Source organism: Oryctolagus cuniculus, chromosome 2 (genome assembly GCF_964237555.1).
Source record: "Oryctolagus cuniculus chromosome 2, mOryCun1.1, whole genome shotgun sequence".
In the NCBI taxonomy this organism is placed as follows: Eukaryota; Metazoa; Chordata; class Mammalia; order Lagomorpha; family Leporidae; genus Oryctolagus; species Oryctolagus cuniculus.
Window position 1 is genome coordinate 73,246,007 of NC_091433.1, and position 22,454 is coordinate 73,268,460.

The 22,454-nt window shown below is 35.7% G+C and overlaps 1 protein-coding gene across 4 annotated transcripts in view; it reads right to left on the minus strand.

The window, feature by feature from the left end:
* Positions 1-3,332: 3,332 nt before the first annotated feature.
* The window catches only part of ZDHHC2 (zinc finger DHHC-type palmitoyltransferase 2), a 91,056-nt gene continuing 71,934 nt past the window's right edge, over positions 3,333-22,454 (minus strand). For all 4 annotated transcript variants that reach the window (XM_051842605.2, XM_051842603.2, XM_051842604.2 and 1 more), the window contains 8 exons: positions 21,646-21,678; positions 16,834-16,954; positions 14,625-14,757; positions 12,656-12,782; positions 12,262-12,354; positions 10,762-10,874; positions 8,770-8,843; positions 3,333-5,296 (listed from right to left, as the gene is read on the minus strand). In XM_051842605.2, coding sequence (XP_051698565.1) covers positions 8,803-8,843; positions 10,762-10,874; positions 12,262-12,354; positions 12,656-12,782; positions 14,625-14,757; positions 16,834-16,954; positions 21,646-21,678 — 661 coding nt within the window. In that variant the 3' untranslated portion in view covers positions 3,333-5,296; positions 8,770-8,802. The remainder of the gene's footprint in view (positions 5,297-8,769; positions 8,844-10,761; positions 10,875-12,261; positions 12,355-12,655; positions 12,783-14,624; positions 14,758-16,833; positions 16,955-21,645; positions 21,679-22,454) is intronic.

The window sequence follows — 22,454 nt, forward strand, 5'->3', positions numbered from 1 at the left end:
TGTTGATGACTGGTGATTTTATTTTAGAAATACATATTGAGGGGACTTGTTAGTCTTCGTTCCTTTTACTTGAACAACTGAACAGAGCTCAGTAACTTCCTTCATTAACATTAGGAGATTTTTAGTTTCATTGAAAAATCAATCTGAGCCTCCTGCATCTCAATAGTGCTCTTTGTGAACACCTCTGCTACATAATTAAGAATTTATTTCTGTTCTCCTTTCTAGTTGTTGAGGGGTTTTTGTTTGTTTTGTTCACTTCATCTTCCCATCCTTTAAAAAATAATATAAAGATTGCCTGATTGCCTTTTTGGTAGCGACATAGTTACTGAGTTTTATAACTTGTATCAATTTTGGTTTCTGTCCCTAAAAGAATTAGCATTTTACAACTTCGGTAGAATTATTAACTCTAGGTTTTAGAGATAAGATATTTCACTAATAACTTTTGTAGTGTGGCCAGAGAGCTGAGAATTGTTTTTAGTTTTAAATAATGAGGGAGAAAAATCATTCTTAAAACTATTTGAAATTCAGGTTTTAGTGTTCATAAGTAAAAATTTTATTGGATGGCAGACACGTCTATTTTTCACATACTGTCTGGCTTTTTTGCTACAGTGAGAAACTGCCATGGTAGGCTGATTGTTTCATACTGCTCCTTGGCAAATGACAGAATCACAGTGATGCAGATAGAACCAGACAGCATTTGGAACTAGGTAATTTGGCATTACCTTGACTGGCTTGTATCCTTGTGAAAACTGACTTTCAAAAGATGATGTTACATTACACATCAGCATTAACATATAAATATTTTCAATCCGTTTTTATGACAGGCAACACTAACTTTGCACCCATCTTGACCAAAATGTTATCTCTGCCCCCAGATTCCACTCCCCTCATTAGCAGAGCTGAGCAGTACCCCTCTCCCCCATTGGAATTAGGTTTTAAGTTTAAAAATAAAAATTTTAGGCTGGCGCCGCATCTCACTAGGCTAATCCTCTGCCTGTGGCGCCGGCACCCCACGTTCTAGTCCTGGTTGGGGCACTGGATTCTGTCACGGTTGTTCCTCTTCCAGCCCAGCTCTCTGCTGTGGCCCGGGAAGGCAGTGGAGGATGGCCCAGGTGTTTGGGCCCTACACCTGCATGGGAGACCAGGAGGAAGCACCTGGCTCCTGGCTTCGGATCGTCATTGCACGCCAGCTGTAGTGGCCATTTGGGGGGTGAACCAACGGAAGGAAGACCTTTGTCTCTGTCTTTCTCACTGTCTAACTCTGCCTGTCAAAAAAAAAAATTGCAGAAATTTAGTTTCTCTTAATAGATAAGTCCCTAAATAATGTCTGTGGTTTAGACTTTAGCTTCCAAAGCCTCAAAAATTTGCCATCTGGTCTTCAACAGAAAATGTTCATCTTTCCCTCTAAGGGAAACCTCAAGAGTCCATTATCTGTATTGTCTGCCAAATTTCATCTTCAATGCCAAATGCAGTGATGGGTCCTTTGGTAAACAGCTTGAGGTGGAATTGAATTAGGAATGCTTGCACATGAACTCATTTCCATACAGGCTTCCTTTGTATTAAGGTTTAATATAACAGTTAAGGGCTAGGAGAAAACTAATGATACAATTATTTCTGACTGGGTACTTTGTAATGAATTAATACTAATTCACACATACCAGGCTCCTCATTTGGGCCTGGCCAAGCCCTGGCTGTTGTGGGCACTTGAGGAGTGAACCAGCAGAACAAGTTCTATCTTTCAAATAAAATGAAAATTAAATATTTTTTAAGAAGGTATCACAAATCCTCATGGGAAGGAGAAAAAGAAAGTGCATGGTTTATACCATCATAATGTTTAACTTCCTGTATTCTGTATCAAAATGAGAACCTTTGATAATAAGTTCTAAAGGAAATCTGGAGGGAACAGAACACTCCATTTTAAAATCAAGACTTTAACGTTGGCATGTGGTTAATGGTTTTAATGATGTCAAATGATCAGATTGCCACATTTTCAATAAAAAATACAATCTATGAATTTTTACCAAGACAAAGAGTAACAGTAACTGAAGGTGTGTAACAGTCCTCTTGCACATGTATTACATAATATGTGCTTAATTGGCTATCTATCTTTGGGAAAGGAATGCAGGTTTCTAAAACATCGGTTATTAAGCCAGATGGTTTCCTACTCAAATTTCTACAGAAGAGTCTTACCTAGAAATTTATGTTATTAGTGAAAAATCCATCGTTGAGATGTGTCACGTTGGATGGGATATTGGCACATCTGCAGGGTGGGTGGGACAAGTATTGGGGGATATTCCCCCTGCAGCTTATAATGTAAGTTGGTTTTATTGTTTTTATATGTGTTTATGGTTTTATATTTCTATCAAAACCTTGTAACTCACTTTTATAAGTAAATGTTTGTTAAGTATGTATTGAATATAACTTTAGAATCAGCCCAGAAAGTTTACATGTATTTCAAAAGAGAAAATGTGCTAATTTACAACACTGTAAGTTTTGTTGAACTACGAGTCATGATTGTTAGTGTAAGATTTTATAAACATGGGTTATAAAACCTTTCCATCTGATTTTCCTGATGAAGAGAGATTTTAGTCAAATATACACCATATTTCCAATAGCTGTCTACTGATTACAGTTTACTTACATTTTATAGTCTAATTGTTTTCTGAATCATGTAACTACTGAGTAGCCTCATCTTACCACCATTCCACCTCAAATTGCCAATATGAAATTTTCCAATTAGCTCTGGTAGAGAATCAGGAACAGTGTAAAGTAATTAACATTGTTTGTGCAAAGACAATTCCATATAGATAGCTAATGAAGATAACAACTCTTTCAAGGTCTCTCAGTTGTGAATTCTTAGATAAGCACTTCCTTGACTGCTTCACCACTGTATTCAGACACGAGAGTTCTTTATCTCAGAAAAAAAAAAAAACCCTCTCCCACAATACAACAGTAAATAGTTAACTAATGTGTATGAAGCTTTTATATAATTTTCCAAATGAAATATCTTAAATTTTTATACCTACATGGTAAAAATCTCTACAAATAGGGAAAATCAAAATTATCACTTTAAGGACAATCAAGACAGCTGAAGTATGCTCTTAAGTACAGTGCTTAAAATGTCTTTAAAATAAATTTTATGAATATGTATAAAATGTAAGTCCATTTATTTAATGTTTTGTTCACTCAGGTAAAATTTATGCTGTACATCTAATAAGATAACCAACTGTCTCCAAAAAGTCTAATTCCTGTATTAAAAATAAAAGTAACCTAAACAAAAAATACTTTAAAGGTTATTCACTGAATGAAAATATAAAGGGAAACACTGCAACTTAATGAAAAATTTTTATTTATTTTTTTACTTTTCCAAATGCAATTTTTAGGTATATTCACTTAGGTTTTTAAATGAATACATAAAAGACCCAGAGGGGGAATTTGTCAGTACTCTAACAGGGTAAAGGATACAAATCCCTCTTTTTTCCCTAGCTTCCAGCTTTGCAAGAGGGAACACCTAACAGAATCCAGTCCAGGATATCGCTATAGTAGTCCTGTGCTTTGAAAAAATAGGTAGCTGCATATGATTCTGAATACATCAAATGCTGCTCTTGCCCTTAAGACTTCTAACAGTAGTTATCATTTCTAGTGTGGCACTTCAGGATAATGAATAATGACCAAGAGAAAAAAAAAACTTTAAGGTAAAAGCAAGAATATATCATGTCTTCCCAGATTTTTTGAAGCAGATTGTCAAATTCTTCAGCTTAAAAAAAAAAAAAAGTCTGAAAAAGACTGCTGCTATATTGTTCAAAGAACTGCGCTCTTACAAAATGGACTTGGCTGATGTAAGTCATACCATAAACACATTTAATATAAAACTCTTCATATTTTTAGCAAGGATAAGTAATAACAAAGAGCTTTTATTCCATTGTCCTCTGGTCTTTTAGTTTATCTTTGTTGAATATTTTTCTAACAAACATTTTGAAAAGTTTATCATCATTTTCTCTTTGATTACATACCAGTTAATTATGTGGTTTTAAAAGGTAATCTGCTTTAAATTTTCAAAGTCAATACTAAAAAAAGTATACAGCTTATCCTAATTGTTAACATTTACAAAACTTAGAGTTCATTCAAATAAAAAATAATACTTTTTTTTGTAAATAGTGCATACAAGGCACAAGAGCTTCTTGGTATATTTAGTGAAGCCAAACATTTTGGCATCAACAAAAACATCTTATTATCTTAAACTAAATTTTCAAATAGCATGCCATTTAGTTCATACTGAACTAAATTTCCAAAACAATATGATTTTTGTTTAATGATTTGCATAATTTAATCTTGATAGGTACTTCAGGAAACATACTTTTACTGTCATAGTTTTGATGAGAAGACACAAAGATAATATAGATACCACTGGATTAACAGGACAAATAATAGAGATATTACTAGAGGGAGAATCTATTGACCCAAAAGGAATTCTTAACAGAAGTTCAATGCTTTTACTAAATTCAATAGGAGAAATGACCTAAAAAGATGTTTGTAAAAACCTAAGCCCATAAAAGTGTATCAGAAGTCAATCTTAATAACATTGCAGATTTCCCTCCAATTACGAAAATCAGAAAAGATGAAAAATGTTTGATATAAAATTATTTTGTAAGAACATTGGATTCATTCTTAGAAATGTGTTCTAGCCATTTGCTTGATCAGAAAGCTCCAGCTTCAGTGTTCATACTTATTATCCAATGGGGAGCAAAGTCTAGAAGTAGATTAAAGTCTGATAAAAATGGATGGTGATCTTCAAGTACAGGCCATTTGGACTTTGTAATGAAGTCATAGCTATGACAGGTCATTAAGTCTGAGGCTCATTTCCTATCAGAAGGAAAAAGCAAAAGAAGTCTGGTTTATTTCCTCTACCTTCTTAATGGTAACATAGATTTTACAAATCAAGCACATTATAACGTGACATGAAATCTTTTAAATCTGAAACAATATCTTAACAGTCTCAATTTTTGAAATAAAAAAAATCAGATGATCAATGAGGATTTTAAGAAATAAACTGTACATTATTTAGGTGAAAACTGCCCATGAATTTAGGCCAAGTTTTTGATAGAAGATACTTCCTCTTTTATTCATAAATCATAATTAATTTTAATATTTAATAAGAATCTCTTATTTATAACACTGTATATTGGATCAAAAGTGTGTTATGTTTTAAGTAACAACTTGCAATCAACTCATATTCTGCATATCCAAATGGTGCCTTCATATGGGAGCCTCTTTCATCCACGTACAGCATCGATACCTTGAAATGAAACAAAAACAAACTATTGTGTCACCCATTTAAAAGACCCAAAACCAACCAACTCATTCATTGTTTGTTATAATAGCATCCCTTATGCAAATAAATTATAAAGCTCAATGTGTTCTTGAATATAGAACTCTAGACCAAAGCTTCTCAGAATTTAATGTACATATATCAAAAAATGAAAAATGCAAATCCTCATTCAGTAAATTTAGGGCAAGGCCCAAGAATCTGCATGTCTAGGGATGCCAGTGCCGTTGGTTTGTGTGGCAGGATTCTCTGTTCTACATTTATCTGAGGCCTACTCCAGTTTAGGCAGGCTAACTAAATTAGAAGGGAGATTTAGGGAAAAAAACTATGAAACTTCATGTGTATGTAAGCATAGTATTTTACAATATATGACAGGACAGTTGGGGATGCTAAATTAATCTACTTTTCAGCGCTACTTTGGGTGTAGGTACATTATAACTATCTGGAAGCTATACTGAATTAAGAAATATTTTCTATAAAGGCCAGAGATAATTTACCAAGATAGTTCAAAAAGAGGAGAAAATAATATGAAGTTATCATTTAGTAATACAGTCAAATGAGACACATTAATATCAGATTATTATTCAACATAAATATGCAAATCTGAAATGTAAGGCAGAAAACACTTTTAAAAATCTAGGATATATTATCTACCTTGGAGAAGAATTTTACTCAAAAAACAAAGCATTTTATTGCTACTGGTTATGTCCACATAAATATTGCCACAGAAAATCTGTCTTTTTTATGTTTTATAATTTTATGTCAGCACAGCTGGTTCATTTGCCATGTGGTTATTATGAATATTATGATATATTAATCATATACTCAAATATAATAAAATCAAGCAGACAGCAATGAACAAAGGCTACAGTGGTCTTCTGTCAAAATACTAGGAAGGGTAGAGACTTACATACAGTATTATCCTGTGCAACATTTAACACCAAACATTTCTAAAAGCACTGACCTCACAACTGTTAATTATAACTAATGACCCAAAATACTGAGAAAAATCATTTGAAATTTTATGTTTCACAGAACTACAGTCTAAAAAATACTTTATTTGTGGTATTGGCTAGTGGTTCATCACTGTATACCTACAGCTACACACTAAAAATTATTTCTAGAAATATATTCATGTCTCGGGCTAGTGTTATGGCATAATAGGTTAAGCATCTGACTGTGGTGCCAGTATCCCATATGGGTAGTAGTTCCAGTCCCAGCTGCTCCATTTCCAATCCAGCTCCTTGCTGATGGCCTGGGAAAGCAGTAGAAGATGGCCCAAGTGCTTGGGCCCCTACACCCACATGGGAGATCTGGAAGAAGCTCCTGGGCTTTGGATCAGCCCAGCTCTGGCCATTGCAGTCAAGTGGGGATTGAACCATTGGATGGAAGATGTCTCTCTGTGTCTCTCTCTCTGTCTGTAACTCTGCCTCTCAAGTAAATAAATAAACCTTAATAAACATAAAAAAATATATAATCATGTCTCTGCTATTTAACCACATTAAGTATAAATTTTCATTTTCCTAACCATGGTTATGATCTGAACCAGTATGTATTCAGAGCTGATCATGGTCTTCCCAAAAGCAAAACAGTAGTCAACTGGCAAATAACATTTTGCTGGTATCAGATGGCTATTCATCAAAAGCGAAACAAAGCAATCATAAAAATCCACATAGCCAAGAACAATTTGACACACATTATTTTGTTTTAGATGCTAATCTCTTACTTCTCTTAGAATTTGGAATGCTGGATTACAATTTTGTAGTTATTTTGATAGCCTTAATGTTCAACTCTAAAAAAACTGACTTATTTATTTGAAATGCAGAGTTACACAGAGACAGAGAGAGACAGAGAAAGATCTTCCATCCTCTGATTCACTCCCCCAAATGGCAGCGACAGCAAGGGCTAGGCTAGGCCAAAGTCAGAAGCCAAGATCTTTAACTGGGTTTCCCCATGGGTGGCATCTTCCACTGCTTTCCCAGGTGCATTAGCAGAGAGCTGGATCAAAAGCAGAGCAGCCAGGATTCAAACATGCACTGACATGTGGGATGCCAGCATCACAGGTGGAAGCTTAACAAAGCCATACTGACAGCACTGGCCCTGATGTTTAACTCTTTACATTATGTTTATTGTAACACAGAGTTGTTTGTTTAGATATTTATGGCTTTGTTCCAATTGGGACTCCTTTTTGTACCCTTTTATTGACTGTAGATCTATAATAAATTATGTTTTTTTAAAAGATTTATTTATTTGAAAGTCAGAGTTACACAGAGAGAAGGAGAGGCAGAGAGAGAGAGTCTTTTATCCGCTGCTTCACTCCCAAATTGGCCACAATGGCTGGAGCTGCACCGATCCTAAGCCAGGATCCAGGAGACTTCCAGGTCTCCCATGCGGGTGCAGGGACCCAAGGACTTGGACCATCTTCTATTGCTTTCCCAGGCCATAGCAGAGAGCTGGATCGGAAGTGCTGTAGCCGGGATTTGAACTGGTGCCCATATGGGATGCCAGCACTGCAAGTGGCGGCTTTACCTGCTATTCCACAGTGCCAGCCCCATAAATTATGTTTTAAAGAAATTGATTTGGGACTACAGGTTGAAAAAATTACTTAAAACACCCATTATTTTAAGGTTAACACATGCTGTGAGGTCCTACTGTGACCAAAACTGGGGATGTGAGCTGGTGCAGTGGTGCAGCAGGTTAAGGCACTGCCTGTGACACTGGCATCTGATTATGAGAATACAGGTCTGAGTCCTGGCCCCTCTGCTTCTGATCCAACTCCCTGCTAACACACGTGCGAAGGTAGCAGATGATGGCCCAAGTGTTTAGGGCCCTGCCATGCATGTGGGAAACTAGGAGGGTGTTCCAGGTTCCTGGCTTCAGCATTGGCCCAGCCCCAGCTCTTGCGGTCATTTTGGGAGTAAACCAGCAGATGAAAGATCTCTTTCCCTCCCTATCCCTCTTTGATTCAGTAACTTTCAAATAGATAAACCTTTAAAACAAAATTGGGGATGAGTGTGGTTTGTGCTGACACAACAGAATTTTTTTGTACTTGGACCCAGTGAAATACTACTAATGTAGAGTTGAAGATATCACCATTAAACATAGTGAAAGTTGAAAAAAAATAATCCACTAAATGCAAGATAATTTTCATGTAAAATTCAATATTCTAGGACCAATCCCTGCCTTTTAATGCATTACTATAAAAATGATTTTTATCATCAACTTAATGTTATAATTTATGGTGTTCATCTGGATACAAGTTAATATTAAAGCTACATCTATGTCCAGAGCCCCAAGAATAAGTAGTATGATCCCACAGATCAGGAAAGACACCTAAAAAGAGTTATTAAAAAATAAATAATAATGTTCATGGAGACTATTTGCTCTAAGAAAACTGAAATACTGTTAAAATATATAAAACCTGAAAAGAAAAGGAAACTTACTTTAATAAAGCATGAATTTATTTTGCTTGAGGATTAAGTCTCATTCTCCATGGTTAATGCAGGATTGCTCATACCTTAAAGAAAGAATATAAATTAGCATTTTGGGGTTTCTTTTGAACAAATACAGAAACTTGATTATTCATCTATGAATCCCCCCTGTATACTTCCAGAGGCACCCTGTACATGGGTGTTTATGTAATGCTTATACAGAAACACACAACAGACCACGCAGTGTCAGCTACAACCAGCATCACACACGTTACAAAAAGCCACACAAATTATTAAAAATAGTTAGGGAAATATACTTGATAAACCCAGGAAGCAAAACAATGAAAGACACATTGAACATGGCACTGCTCACATCACCTTAAATCAATGTTTCCTAATTCTGCATTTATCTGCCTCATTCTTGTTAAACCAACATTTGAGCTATTTCTCATCTCATCTCTCCCCTTTCTCATGTTTTTCTTGCTTCTTAACATCATCCTTTCAACTTTAGTTTCTCAATTCATTCAATAAAGTAACAGAAAAAATAACATGACAAATAATTAACAGCATATAAAAAATCAAGAAACCTGGGTTAATGAAAACTTTAAAGGAAGTATAAATCCCTTCTGCCAGGGAGGGAGTTGTTTTCCCACGCACTAGCAATTAATTCTCAAACACATACATATTTTTGTCTTTAAGGATTCAAAGTGTAAATAGGTGTCATCCATTTTTGTTTAGGCAATGCCTAGTTCTTTATATAGGCTTGAAACTGAAATGGCACATTTTAAGATGAAGAGAGAGACCAAATTACATATACTCCTCTCAAGTCATGGGGACCTTTGACAGTCAAATATTTCTTAAAAGTATGACTTTTTAAAGAAAGCTTTTATTTTAGGAGAATATAACTGATCATTTTTACTCAGGAACACTAAATTGTATTTCACAATCACTAAATTTCAAATAAGTCAATAAACATTTTCATGTGCAATGAACCAAAGTCAGGCAGTACAAGACTTTAAAGACTAGAAGTTAAAAAGAAAAGATGCAATGAATTAAATTAGTCAATCTGGCTATTTTCTGGCTAACAGTGTGTCAGTCATAGAAGTATGGTTTTGTCCTCATTTACAGGGACATCACATGTACAAAGACACACCACTTGTATCATTAAATTATTTTGCTTAGTCCTTGCAATCCTGAGAAATAGCATTTTAAATATGTATAAGCTAAGTCTGAAAGGGGTTAGATAATTTAACAAATATAACACACTAGTGGGTGCCCAAATTGGGATTTGAAATCAGGTCTAACTTCAAAGCCTTGCTTGTTCTGTGCTATTAATCTACATTGACTAAATAAATAAATAAATATTAAAATCAACATTATAACAAGAGAAGTATGATTGAGATATGAAGAAGTCAGGGGTAGCTGAAGTTATGGTAATTATGAAATCACTTTACTGACACTGTGAAATTGAACAGTAACAATTGAACAGTAAAAGAACTGCATAATTTAAGATTCTTTTCAGAAGGCATTTTTCGACTTTCTGTCTGAACTGATTGCAGTTTTCATTTTTAATACTTTAGATTTTAAATTTCTACCATATTTTTAGTGTGCACTGATACAGATTTGGTTCTTTAAGCTAGAAAAAAAAGCAATGTAGATCCATCTTCACAAAGTGATTTTGTGCTTCTAATAGCTATTGATCTAAGTACCTCAAAAATATAAGTTCTTTGAAAATATTTCTAAATTTATAGTGGGAGTCTGACTCCACAGTAACAAAAGTTCTGTAGGTAATAAAATGGAATTTTTCATCACTTTGAAAATGAATCTTGATGTGAATGGAATGGGAGAGGGATCGGGAGATGGGAGGGTTGCGGGTGGGAGGGAAGCTATGGGAGGGGGGAAGCCATTGTAATCCATAAACTGTACTTTGGAAATTTATATTTACTAAATAAAAGTTAAAAAAAAAAAGAAAATAAATCACAAAATAGCCAAACACACCCTTACCAGCTTTGCCTCTTCCAGGGTTTATGTTGCTTTCTGTCCAAGACTGAGAGTCAGTAAGAAGGTGGCTTTGGGATTCTCTCAGTGGCTTTGCAGGAAACTGATGGTTTTCAGGACTGGGTAATAACAATCATATTAAGTTAATTTTTTTAACCCTGACCATGAATACTAAATTTAATTAGATGGTATTCAACCCATCTGAAAGAATTAATACAAATTTATCCAGCAATTCCCATTTAAAGAGCAGTTGAACATTAGATGCATCTGATGCATAGTTTTACAAGAGGGAGCCCTATGGCTTAGGCACTCCTGCTCTCAAAATGTACTTTACACCAAAATGAGGTTGCAAGAGGTTAAGATCACTCTTGATATTATTGTTGAGTGGAATTCAAAGTATGGAACTCAAACCACTTGTGATGCGAGATGACTGGTAGAGGTATCCAAGACAATATGGGGAACACAAGAATAATGCACTGAAAACATTGACTCAACAATGAGAGAAGAGTTCTCTCTTCATGGTCTTTTCATTCTTTTAATTACAATAAGATGATGATCTCTACCTCTGTCAAATCTACACTTTATATAGAGAAAAGCTCTCAATCCCATTCCTTTAGCAGGATAAAGGAATATAGTTAGAACTTTCCAACAGTATTTCATTGCCAATTTTATTTTTAAAGTAATATTCTTTTTACAGAAAATTATACTAGTTTCTCATTTTTTACAATGACATAAAGTTTGATTTTAAAATAAGCTTACATGCCAATTTAAAGACATATTAAATAAAATAGTCACTGATATATGGATAGGGAAAAAGGAAGAAAAGTTTGAGAATAACTTTGCCTTTTGTCAGTAGCAAATTTAGGATCCAATTTCAGGTTTTTCTGTTGCTTTCCTCAATTTTGTGATAGGCTTAAAGCAGAAGCAAAAGTCTCCAAGAAATGAATTTCCAAGACCTCTTCCCTCTCCATCCACAGATAATGCATGGCAGTCTCCAAAGAGGATGAAAGATAAGGTGCACATTGCTAATACAGTGCTGCAGCAGGTTCTGGGGTTCCATTTGATCTCCAAAAGCCTGGTCCAGCAAAGTTTCTCTGCTCTCTCTAACAATTACCACTCAGAGAAAAGTTACGGAGAGTCAGAGGGGAATTGTATCCTGTCCATTGAGCAGAAAACTAATTTTGACATAGATTTTTTTTAAAATTTTCATTCCTACAGTAAAATAAATAAATCATAATATGTTCCAGTTAACCAAAATATCTAGACAATTAACACTTATGTACCCACCTCTTGATTATGAAAGAATTTTACAAATATAACTGAAATTCCAAATCTATAGCTCACCCCAATAGCACCCTGGTTCCTCCCTCCTCCAGGTGCAAGACACTATAATAAATTACATTATGCTTTTAGGTTTTTATTTCTACAAAGGAGCATATAATAAAATGATGCAGGAAGATAAAATATCATGTGAAAGTAAATGAAAAAAAGTCAACGTGGTATTACTTTTTAGTTGTTGAATTCAGTCCTGCAGGAGTGGATGGTTGTTCAGGATCCTGGTTAACAAGGCAAGTTGGGAAGGAGCAGCCATCACCCAGACTGTAACATAAAAGCTTACAGGTAAATCATAACAGAGACAGTACAGTTAAACTGTCAAAATGCTGGTGTCAAAGAGCATAAAATGTTGTATTACAGGCAATATGGCCCTCAACACAGTGTTAACATTTAGGGACATGATGAGCTAACTGATTTCTTACTGATATAATAATAAATCACAAAGCCAGACTTTCAAAATCGCAGTTTCTATGCAGAATTACAGAGCAATGGAATTTTCTTGAAATTCTATTTCACTGGACTACTCTCAGTAGTTTAAAACCTGAAAAATTTAACAATAAAGTACCTTGAAAAAATGGGTAGCAACCAGTACTTCTTCTCATCACCAAAAACTTGTCGCATGTTTTTACTGAAACCCAAACTGAATCCATTCTTATCGGTTCCATGTCGAAATACTGGACTCCTGAATGCCTCTAAAAGAGATGATACAGTAATTGCACAAGAATATATCCACTAAGATCCCTGATATTTAGAAATAATGGAGTTAAATGAACCAAAATCAACAGCAAACCTTTTGGGAGTACTGCGCTATCAACTGCCCTGACATATAGTTGTCATTTCTTTTTTGGACTAATTGCTGTGATTAGAACTTCAAATGTCCTGTTGAATAGCGGTAATAAAGAGGGACATCTTTGTTTTGCTCCTCTTCTTAGGGAGAACGCTTTCAGTTTTCATCATAAATTATGATGCTGTAGATTTTTTTAAAAGATTCATTTATTTATTTGAAAGAGTTACATAGAGAGAGAAGGAGAGGGAGAGAGGGAGAGGGAGAAAGAGGGGGAAAGAGAGGGAGGGAGAGGGAAAGAGGGAGAGAGAATTCCATCCGCTGGTTCACTCTCCAATTGGCCACAATGGCCAGAGCAGAGCCGATCCGAAGCCAAGAGCCAGGAGCTTCTTCCAGGTCTCCCATGCAGGTGCAGGGGCCCAAGGACTTGAGTCATCTTCTACTGCTTTCCCAGACCATAGCAGAGAGCTGGATCAGAAGAGGAGCAGCTAGGACTAGAACCATATGGAATGTTGGCACTGCAGGCAGCGGTTTTACCTGCTATACCACAGCACCAGCCCCCTATTTCTTCTTTTCTCAGTTTGGTAATTTGTGTGTTCCTAGTAATTTGTGTATTTCATCTAGGTTACCTAATGTTGGATGTAGAGTATTTCGTGGTATTCTCTTATAATCATTTTTATTTATGTGAAGTCAATAGCAATGTCTCCACTTATTTATTTATTTGGAAGTTGGAGTTAGAGAGAAATCAGGGAGAGACACACAGGTATCTTTCATCCACTGTTTTACTCCCCAGATGGCTGCAATGGTTGGACTGGGCCAAGCTGAACCCAGGAATCAGGAGCTTCTTCCAGGACACAAGCACTTTGAGCCATCTTCTGCTGCTTTCCCCAGGCTATTAGCAGGGAGCTGGATCAGAAGTAGAGCAACCAGGATCTGAATTGGCACCCATATGGGATGTTGGCATTGCAGGAGGAGGCTTTTACTTGTCATGCTACAATGCTAGTCCTTATCTTCACTTTCATTTATGATTTTTGTGATGAGTGTTTTCTTCTTTTTCCTTCCCAGCCAAGGCTTCTCAAATTTGTTGATGTTTTTAAGAATCAAGTACTGATTTCATTGATTTCTCTGTATTTTTTATTTCTGTTTCCTTTATCTGCTATCTTTATTATTACATTCCTTTTGTTGTTTTTGTGCTTACTTTGCTCCTCTTTTTCTAGTTCCTTACAATGTAAAGTAATTGGTTGACTTCTTTTAAAAATAGGCTTTTACAGCTATATATATTTCACTCTAAGCACTGAGGGATGTATGAACATGCTGTTTCCTCTAAGATTTTCGAGCTCTTTCCCCCGCTGACTTCATAGGACAAGTACTTCTTTGCTGCGGTGACCTCTTCCCTGACCAAGCGTTCTACACAGGTTCTCCTGCATCATCACCAGTCCTTTTCTCAGACCTCAGTAACCTCTTTGTTTCTTTCAAAGCTCTTTGCATTTTGCAATTACTTTAATGATTAGCTATTAATTTTTGTGCCACTCACTGTACTGTTTTTCCCTTGCTCACCATAATATATAAACACAAGTGACAAGCAGTAAACACATGGAATGAGTCAACTTGGATGTATTTAAGTGACATCCCACAAACAAATGTGGGAAATAAAAATGATTTTTATCTTTTCAGAACAAGTTGGCATTTATTCATGACAACTTTCAGTGGATATATATATATATATATGACTATACAACTGGATACTCACCTAATGTAGATTTATTTTTGCTGACTAGCCAACAATGATAGCCAAACAGAGAAGATAAGCTGACAGAAAACATAGCTGCAGCAAAGAATAGAAACATAATATGGAACTTGGCTTGAGTATCTGGTAGACCATTCTATAAAAAAGGAAGAAAAAGTATGTTGTCAAAGGGATAAGTAGTCCCCTACTTTTATAAGAAAATTAGTAATCTATTTTTGCCTAATATTTCTCTTAAATTTAGATATGGAGAAAGATACATGCCTTTCTATTAAAATGTTAGGAAAACACAAATATATATTATCAGATTAAAATAAATGTTTACTGGAATATGAATATATTTGAAAAAGTATTAAATGTGGGATACTGGTCTTATTCTATATAACCAAAAAATGGGAAAATTATGGAAGTATATTTGTAACCTATAACATTAAGAAGCAAAGATCTATGAAACATAGTTTTAAATTTATTACTTGAACATGTTTTGTTAACACGCTAGAAATGTACAAATGTTTAAATAGCTTTATTACAGTGACAGAAAATACGTTAGCTGGCACTTGTAGATACTCTTTTCCTTAATGTTTTATGTTACTATGAACAATAACATTAAAAGAATACATAGAACACATTCACAATAATGCTTTAAGCTATTTTAAATAATAGTGGCAAAGAAAAGCTCTAATGCGTAACATCTGTCTAAAATAAATCTTATTATAACCATAGGCTGAACAGGCCACCTCAAAGCAAAGTCATCTTGACGTTCACTTTTATACATTCAAGGAGACCTAGACTCACCATACTGGAGGGCTTGGCCATGGACACTTAGTGAAGTTACAGAGCTACCAGGAGGTGGCCCTTCTGACAGAGGGTCACAGTGTTTTAATGCCTTGTAGTATTGGTCAGAGTGACACAGGTCACGGGGTCTCACCGACAGCTCTCGACAGCAGGATCCACACAGTGAAAACCCCGGTGATTCCTTTCCAAATATGTGTGTGGTTTGGAATGATAACCATCCACAGGAGTGAGGAGCAGAGAGCTGAATGTTGTCCTAGACACTCACTGGGGATTATCCAGCAAGCGAGACACTTGCAAGTATCCTTGGATGCTGGGATCAATTCCATTCACCTGTGATTCTTTATGCTTAGCAATGCATCTGCATATAGTAAGCATTCATCAATCTGTTCGTATCAAATTTTATTCAGATTTAACATAAATGATCTAGCAATTCAGAAAATGTTATCATAATAAAGGATAATTTATTGAAAATAATAAGGCAATCCTGGCAGGGGATAAACTGCTTTTTACTAAAACTTGGAGTATTCACAAGGAGTTATCTAAGGATATTGAAAATACACCACTTTAAATTTTTGCCTACACTTGTTATAGTATAGCAACAAACATCACCTAAAGCCTTAAAAAGTGAAACCTAATAAAAATTCAAGACTTAGAGATATAATAGCCTAAAGAAAATACTTCTATTTCTAAGTACTCAAAAAACTTATCTAGTCAGTTCTCGTTATTCGCAGTGTATGTTTGATAAAGTTGCCAGAAACACTGAATTTGTGAATACTGAACCACAGCTGTAGGGAAAACACATGGTTAGGTTCCGACAAGCCTCTAGTCACAGCTTTGTCAACTGATCAATCGATAAATCTTGGTTCATGTGTGTTTCTGATTAAAGATACTTCAGTTAATATGTACTATTGATTCCTTAATGCAGAACTCTTTGCCAAAAGCACATGTCTCATGCCTGGATGAAGCTAACTGTGACACACAGAGCTCCTCCATAAGACATCAGTCTTGTGTTTAGAAACACTAGACAGCACTTCAGCACCACAAAAAAGCACAAAGATTGCAAACACATGGCACTAATTAGAATGTGAAAAGCACACTTGTTTACAGTCTGAGAGCTGAAACAAGAAGGCAGAGCATTGTCTTCTTGGACATTAACTGGAAATGTATGTCAAGAGGCGATGTAGACTTTTCGCTACTCTGCACTTCTCTGCAAATGACCAGAAAAGCTCTGCCAGTATTGCTTTGGTTGTTGTACATCACTTTATTGAGTAGTTGAATTAAGAGACACAGACTCTGCGAATACTGAGGATTGACTTGTAAAAATTAATTCTACAAAATCAGTGTCTGCAATAATTGTCTACTGAAAATCTATATGGTACACATTTTCATACTGGAAAACGTCACCAAGGTAATGACTTACTGTCCAAAATTTGACAAAATACTGTAAGTCTGTAGCAGCGATAAAAAGGCAGTACAGCAGAGAATAAGCCAAGAAAAGGAGGAAGAATTTATAATTTGAAAATCCAACACAATTGTTCACCCTGTCAATAAAGCAAAGACATTCTCAGTGAGTTTTATATCTCCAGTCTACGAACCAACATGCCCGACTTAACACAGTATTTAGCTTCCTCTCACTGTAAAGTTACTGGTATTTTATTTAATTATAATTCACAACATTTCTTAATAGATATAAATATTAAAATATCAAAAACCTGGTGGGAAGGAGGGAGGGAAATTTCATTGCATTTTTGGAATTATGGCTATGGAATTCATGAAATCCATCCTCTCTATATATTAATAAATTTTAAAAGGAAAAATTCCCTAAAAACAATTTCTGTGTTTAGACTTTAAAAAATATATTTAATATTGCTTCAATCAGTTATGATAAATGTAACCAGATTTCATATCCAGTTATAAAAATAAGCATTTGTCCAAAGGCTTTAAGCTTGTTAGAGACCAAGAGGATTAGGGGGATGCACTAGTTCTTCCTCTATGTTACCTTTTGGTTTGATTTCCAACTATAATTAACTAGATTAAAATCTTTCAAGTTTTTCAAATTAGATGAAATAGCTTCACTAACCCAGTACAGGCCATCATTGAAGCAACCAGCTTGCAAAAGCATGTAGATGGGAAGTTTAAGAAAAGAAATAGGACCAAGAGCCAGACAGCCTGAGTCATAATGCCCATTTAACACTAAGTTACATAGCCCTTAGGAAGTTAAATTGTCTATCAGCATTTCACTTTCTTAATCTGTAAAATAAAACTGAGATAATATCTGAAAGCTCTACGTTCTATGATTCCAAATATGGAAATTTAAAAATGTTCCCTTCTTATTCTGAAAGTCATTAAATTGGGAGATGGAGATTTCAAACTATCTTGTCAAGAAATATAAATATGAATATAAATAATTTTATAGACATACTTCTTTCTTTCAGGTTTTTTCTTTTTCATAAAGACAAGGCATTACTGTATGACCTTGTAAAAATGTGATACAACATCCACAGGAATCTGCCAATACCTTGGCTGGATTTAAGTCTTTGTTAACTGGTTTAATGAACCTATTACACACAAAGTATGCATCATATTGTTTCCTTTACTCAAATGTCTTTGTTCTCATTCAAATGTTGGTAAAACAATTCTATTGACTTTGATAAAAAGAACATGTCTCTAGATTTTTTTAAAGTGAAACTGTTCACAATCTACATAAATATAAATATATATGTGTATATGTATATCTATATATATGGTAAAGGGAACAGCATTAGTTATAGTAAATTTTGAATTTCAGGGTCGTGTATGTGAGAAGTAAACTATAAAAAAGCCAAAAAAAACAGTTGAGTTTGTAGTGTAAGAGGTTCTGGCGGGGAGGTGAACCAATCGCTTATACTGCCTTTTTTTTGTGCATCTGAGTGAAATAATGGCAAGAAATGACAGTGGAAATAGTTCTGTACAAGCGATTTTATTTGTACTCTGTCTCAAAAAGATGCCGACTATTTCCTTTGTATATTGCTTGATTTCAACAGGAAAGAAGAGTCAGACAAAGGTGAGGGGTCTCTAAGACTTTGTAAACAAGGATTCTTGTGGACTGGAGGAAATTGGAAGGGATAAGAAAAACTTTCTCTTTCTACATGAAGCAGCTTTTGTGTTAAATATTAAACAGCATTTTAATGGATAGAAAAGGACTTCCATCATAGATTAAAACATCTAATTTAACTTACTTTAAAATTTACTTTAGAGTATAGTCATTTGACATATCTAAGCCAGGAAACACAATAAAAAAGTCAGATTAAAAGACCAAGTATTTTAGAGTTTGATATGCATTGAGTTTTGATATGTATGTTACTAGAGAAGCGAAGTGACAGTATTCATTTTGCATAATAGCTTACTGTTTCCCTAACAAAACACCCTCAGTTAGACGTTTTACCTGCCTACTGCTTTCTTTGTAGACTCAATGTGAAAAGGAAAGGACTTATTCTAAGTCTGCACATCCTCCATCTAGACAAGAAAATTCCATATGGAGAAGCCAAGCATGTCTAGATTAACATTCCTCTGATTTTCTGAAGTTCAATGTTGACACACAGCTAGCCTTGGACTCCACTTCAGGGTAATTACTGTCTGAGTCTAAAGTGGAAAAAGAACTTATTGAATATACTGGAAAGAATGTGGTCTTTCAAGTCCAAAAAACATGGTAAGTGACTTTGAGTCCACTCATGAACTTCGTCTGAGTCTCATCCAACCCCTGACCCCCTTCCTTTAAAATGGGACAGCTCAGGGCAAATTAAGTTTCTTTTTGTGAAACCCACATTTCAGTTCCAGTCCAGGCTATTCTGCTTCTAATCCAGCTCCCTGCTAATGCACCTTGGGAAGGCAGAGGAAGATGGCCCAAATACTTGGGTCCCTGCCACCCATGTAGGAGACCAGAATGGAGCTCCCGGCTCCTGACTTTGGCTTGCCTCAGTCCTGGATGTTGTTTGAGGAGTGTTCCATATCTGTCTCCCTCCCTGTCTCTGTCATTCAGCTTTTCAAATAAATAAATATATTTTCCCTAAAAAATAAAATGAGACAACTCATTTCTACATTTTCCAGTCACTGGGGTTAGTTATAGATTATCTGTCTGGTCCTTGGAATATAAAGGGTACTCAATTAACTAAAGCTAAAATTATTTATTTTCATTTGTGTTACCTAACTTTTTGGCAAGCATGTGAAAATACTGTAACTGTAACTAGTTGATAAATGAAAAACTTACACTAAAAGAAAAAAAACACTTCTCTGATAGAAAACTCAATAAAGCAAAAACTATATTTTAGTTAAAATACAAGTATGAGATTGATTGCCTGGATGTTCTCAAGGAATATTCTCGGGCCACAGCAGAGACATTGAAATCACTGATACAGAACCTTTTCCAGAATATATTAAGTGGGGAAAAAAACCCCAGAGGGACAGTTTGAGTCAACAGTATAGTCATTTGTGTTAAAACAAAACACCAAGAGGGAAGGCACACACATGTATTCTAAAAAGTGCCATATTAACAAAACACTGATGCCCTGGGAGAGGGGGAAGCAGGCTGGGCAGTGAGAGAGCATGTTTATCTCTTAGTCTTTGAGTTTAGGATGATGAGCTATGTATTCCTATAAATTCTGTAACTTAAAATTTTAATTGAAATTTAAAAATAAAATAAAATGGCCAGGGAAGGCATTGTGCTAATGCTGATTAAGTCCACATTTGGGATGCCTGCATCAAATATTGGAATGCTGGTTTGAATCCTGGTTCCTCTGCTTCCAATCCACCTTTGTGCTACAGCAATGTGCTTGGGAGGCAGCAGATGATGGCCTCCTGCCACCCATACAGGAGACCTGGACTGATTTCTCAGCCCTTGCTTTTGGTCTCACCCCACTCTGACTAGTGTGAGCTCTGCAGGCCTGCAGCAGTAGATGGAATGAATCAATCTCTCTCTCTCTCTCTCTCTCTCTCTCTCTCTCTCTCTCTCCTCACTATGCCTTTCAAATAAATGTTAGTCCTTCAAAAAATGGTCACTCCATTCAGCTAGCCCCAGGTGAATATTTTATCATGGAAATGTAAATCCTTCACAAAGAGGTGTGGCTCCTGCTTTCTGTGAGGGGATGTTCAGGGCTCAGAGGGCGGCAGGCCAGAGAAGCATCATTTACATTGCCGCTCAGGGGCAAGAGCAGCAATAAATCAGATGAAGGGATGCAAAATGAGCTTAGTTCAAAAACTCTAGAAAGTCTTAAACGTCCTTCCTTTCACTTCTTTGGTACGATCTGTCAAAACTTGACAGACACTGGGGAGGAACAGTTGCTGGTGGAAAACAAAGAATGAGCCAAAGGATGAAGGCAAATGTCAACTAGTACACAAAGGGATGCTATTACAGAGATCTTTTTTTAAGAACCACATTCTTGGAGCTGGCATTGTGGCATAGCAGGTAAAGCAGACATGCACCAGCTGCTCCACTTCTGATCCAGCTCTCTAGTAATGGCCTGTGAAAAACAGCAGAATATGGCCCAAGCATTTGGGCCCCTGCACCCACATGGGGGACCCAGATAAAGCTCCAGTTTCCTGGCCTTGGCCTGGCCCAGCCCTGGCCCTTGAGGCCATCTGGGGAGTGAACCATGGATGGAAGAACTCTTTCTCTATCTCTCCTTCTGTCTATGTAATTCTTTCAAAATAAGTAAAAATAAATAAGGAAAATCACCTATGTATTTCTTTTTTAAAAAGAAAGACCCACATTCTTATAGTAGTGACACTTTAGGAGAAGAAAAGGAAGAGGTGTACTGGTGAAAGATCTAAAATGCTGTAAACTTTCCATCACCCTTTTAAATGTTACGTTTTAGTTAAAATAAATTATAGTTAAAATAAATTATTAAAACTGCAGATGATTTAACTCTTCCTTAGAAATTTCCAGTGAGGTACTGTATAAAATTTATATATTACATGCATATGTGTATTTCTGGAAGGTCTTTTAGAGTTTTTCCAAGTGCATATATAGAAAACCCTTTGTTCTTGAGCAAACCTGCAAAATTCACTTTCATACTGTTAACCTACTAATTTTAAAATTACTTCATGGGAATTCTACTGAATAAAAGCTCTTTGAGCTAATGAAAGAAATAGTAGAAGGTAAGCTTGGAAGTATCTCATAAGTTTGCTAATGTAATACTGCATTTACAAAAAGATTTCAACACATAAGTGACCTGTTTAACTATACAGCTATACTCACCATGGGCAATGATGATCCATCTTCAAAATACATCTAAAACCAAAACAACACAAAACTGAACATCCTCAAAATTTTAATCATATTAAATTATAAAGAGAATACATAAAGCATGCTTATTTCAAAGGCCTAGGGCAAACAAAGTATCACAAAGTTAGTTACCTAACCGAAAGCTGAACAGCAAAGTTCTTACCTAAAATAAACACTAGAGGGTCAGTGTTGTAGTGCAGCAGGTTAAGCCCCAACTTGCAACACCAACATCCCAAACTGGTGCTGGCTGAAGTCCTGGTTGATTCATTGCTCCACTTCAGACCCAGCTCCCAGCTAATGAGCCTGGGAAACCAGCAGAAGACGGCCCAAGTACCTGGGTCCCTGTCACCCTTGTGCCACCCATGTGGCAAACTCTAGGATGGAGTTCCTAGATCCTGGCCTTGGCCTGGCCCAGCCCCAGCTACTGCAACCATTTGAGGAAAGAACCTGTGGATGGAATCTCTTTGTCTCTCTCTCTCTAATTCTGCATTTCAAATAAATAAAAACAAATCCTTAAAAAAATAAGCACTACACGCAATTCTAGTTATAACAATAGAACTTGAAATTCAAAATATACATGTTTTAAGATGCAAATCAACTCATTTTATTAAAAACAAATTTATATAATTATTACTATGTAACTCACTTATGTTAAAGAAAATGCAAAATGTTAATGGATGTACAGAAAGCCTGAAGAAGGCTTTTCCATTAGTATCAATCCTTAAGGAAAGTAGTAGCTTCCTTGCAGTATATTAAAGACAAAACAACATGTGTCATGAGCT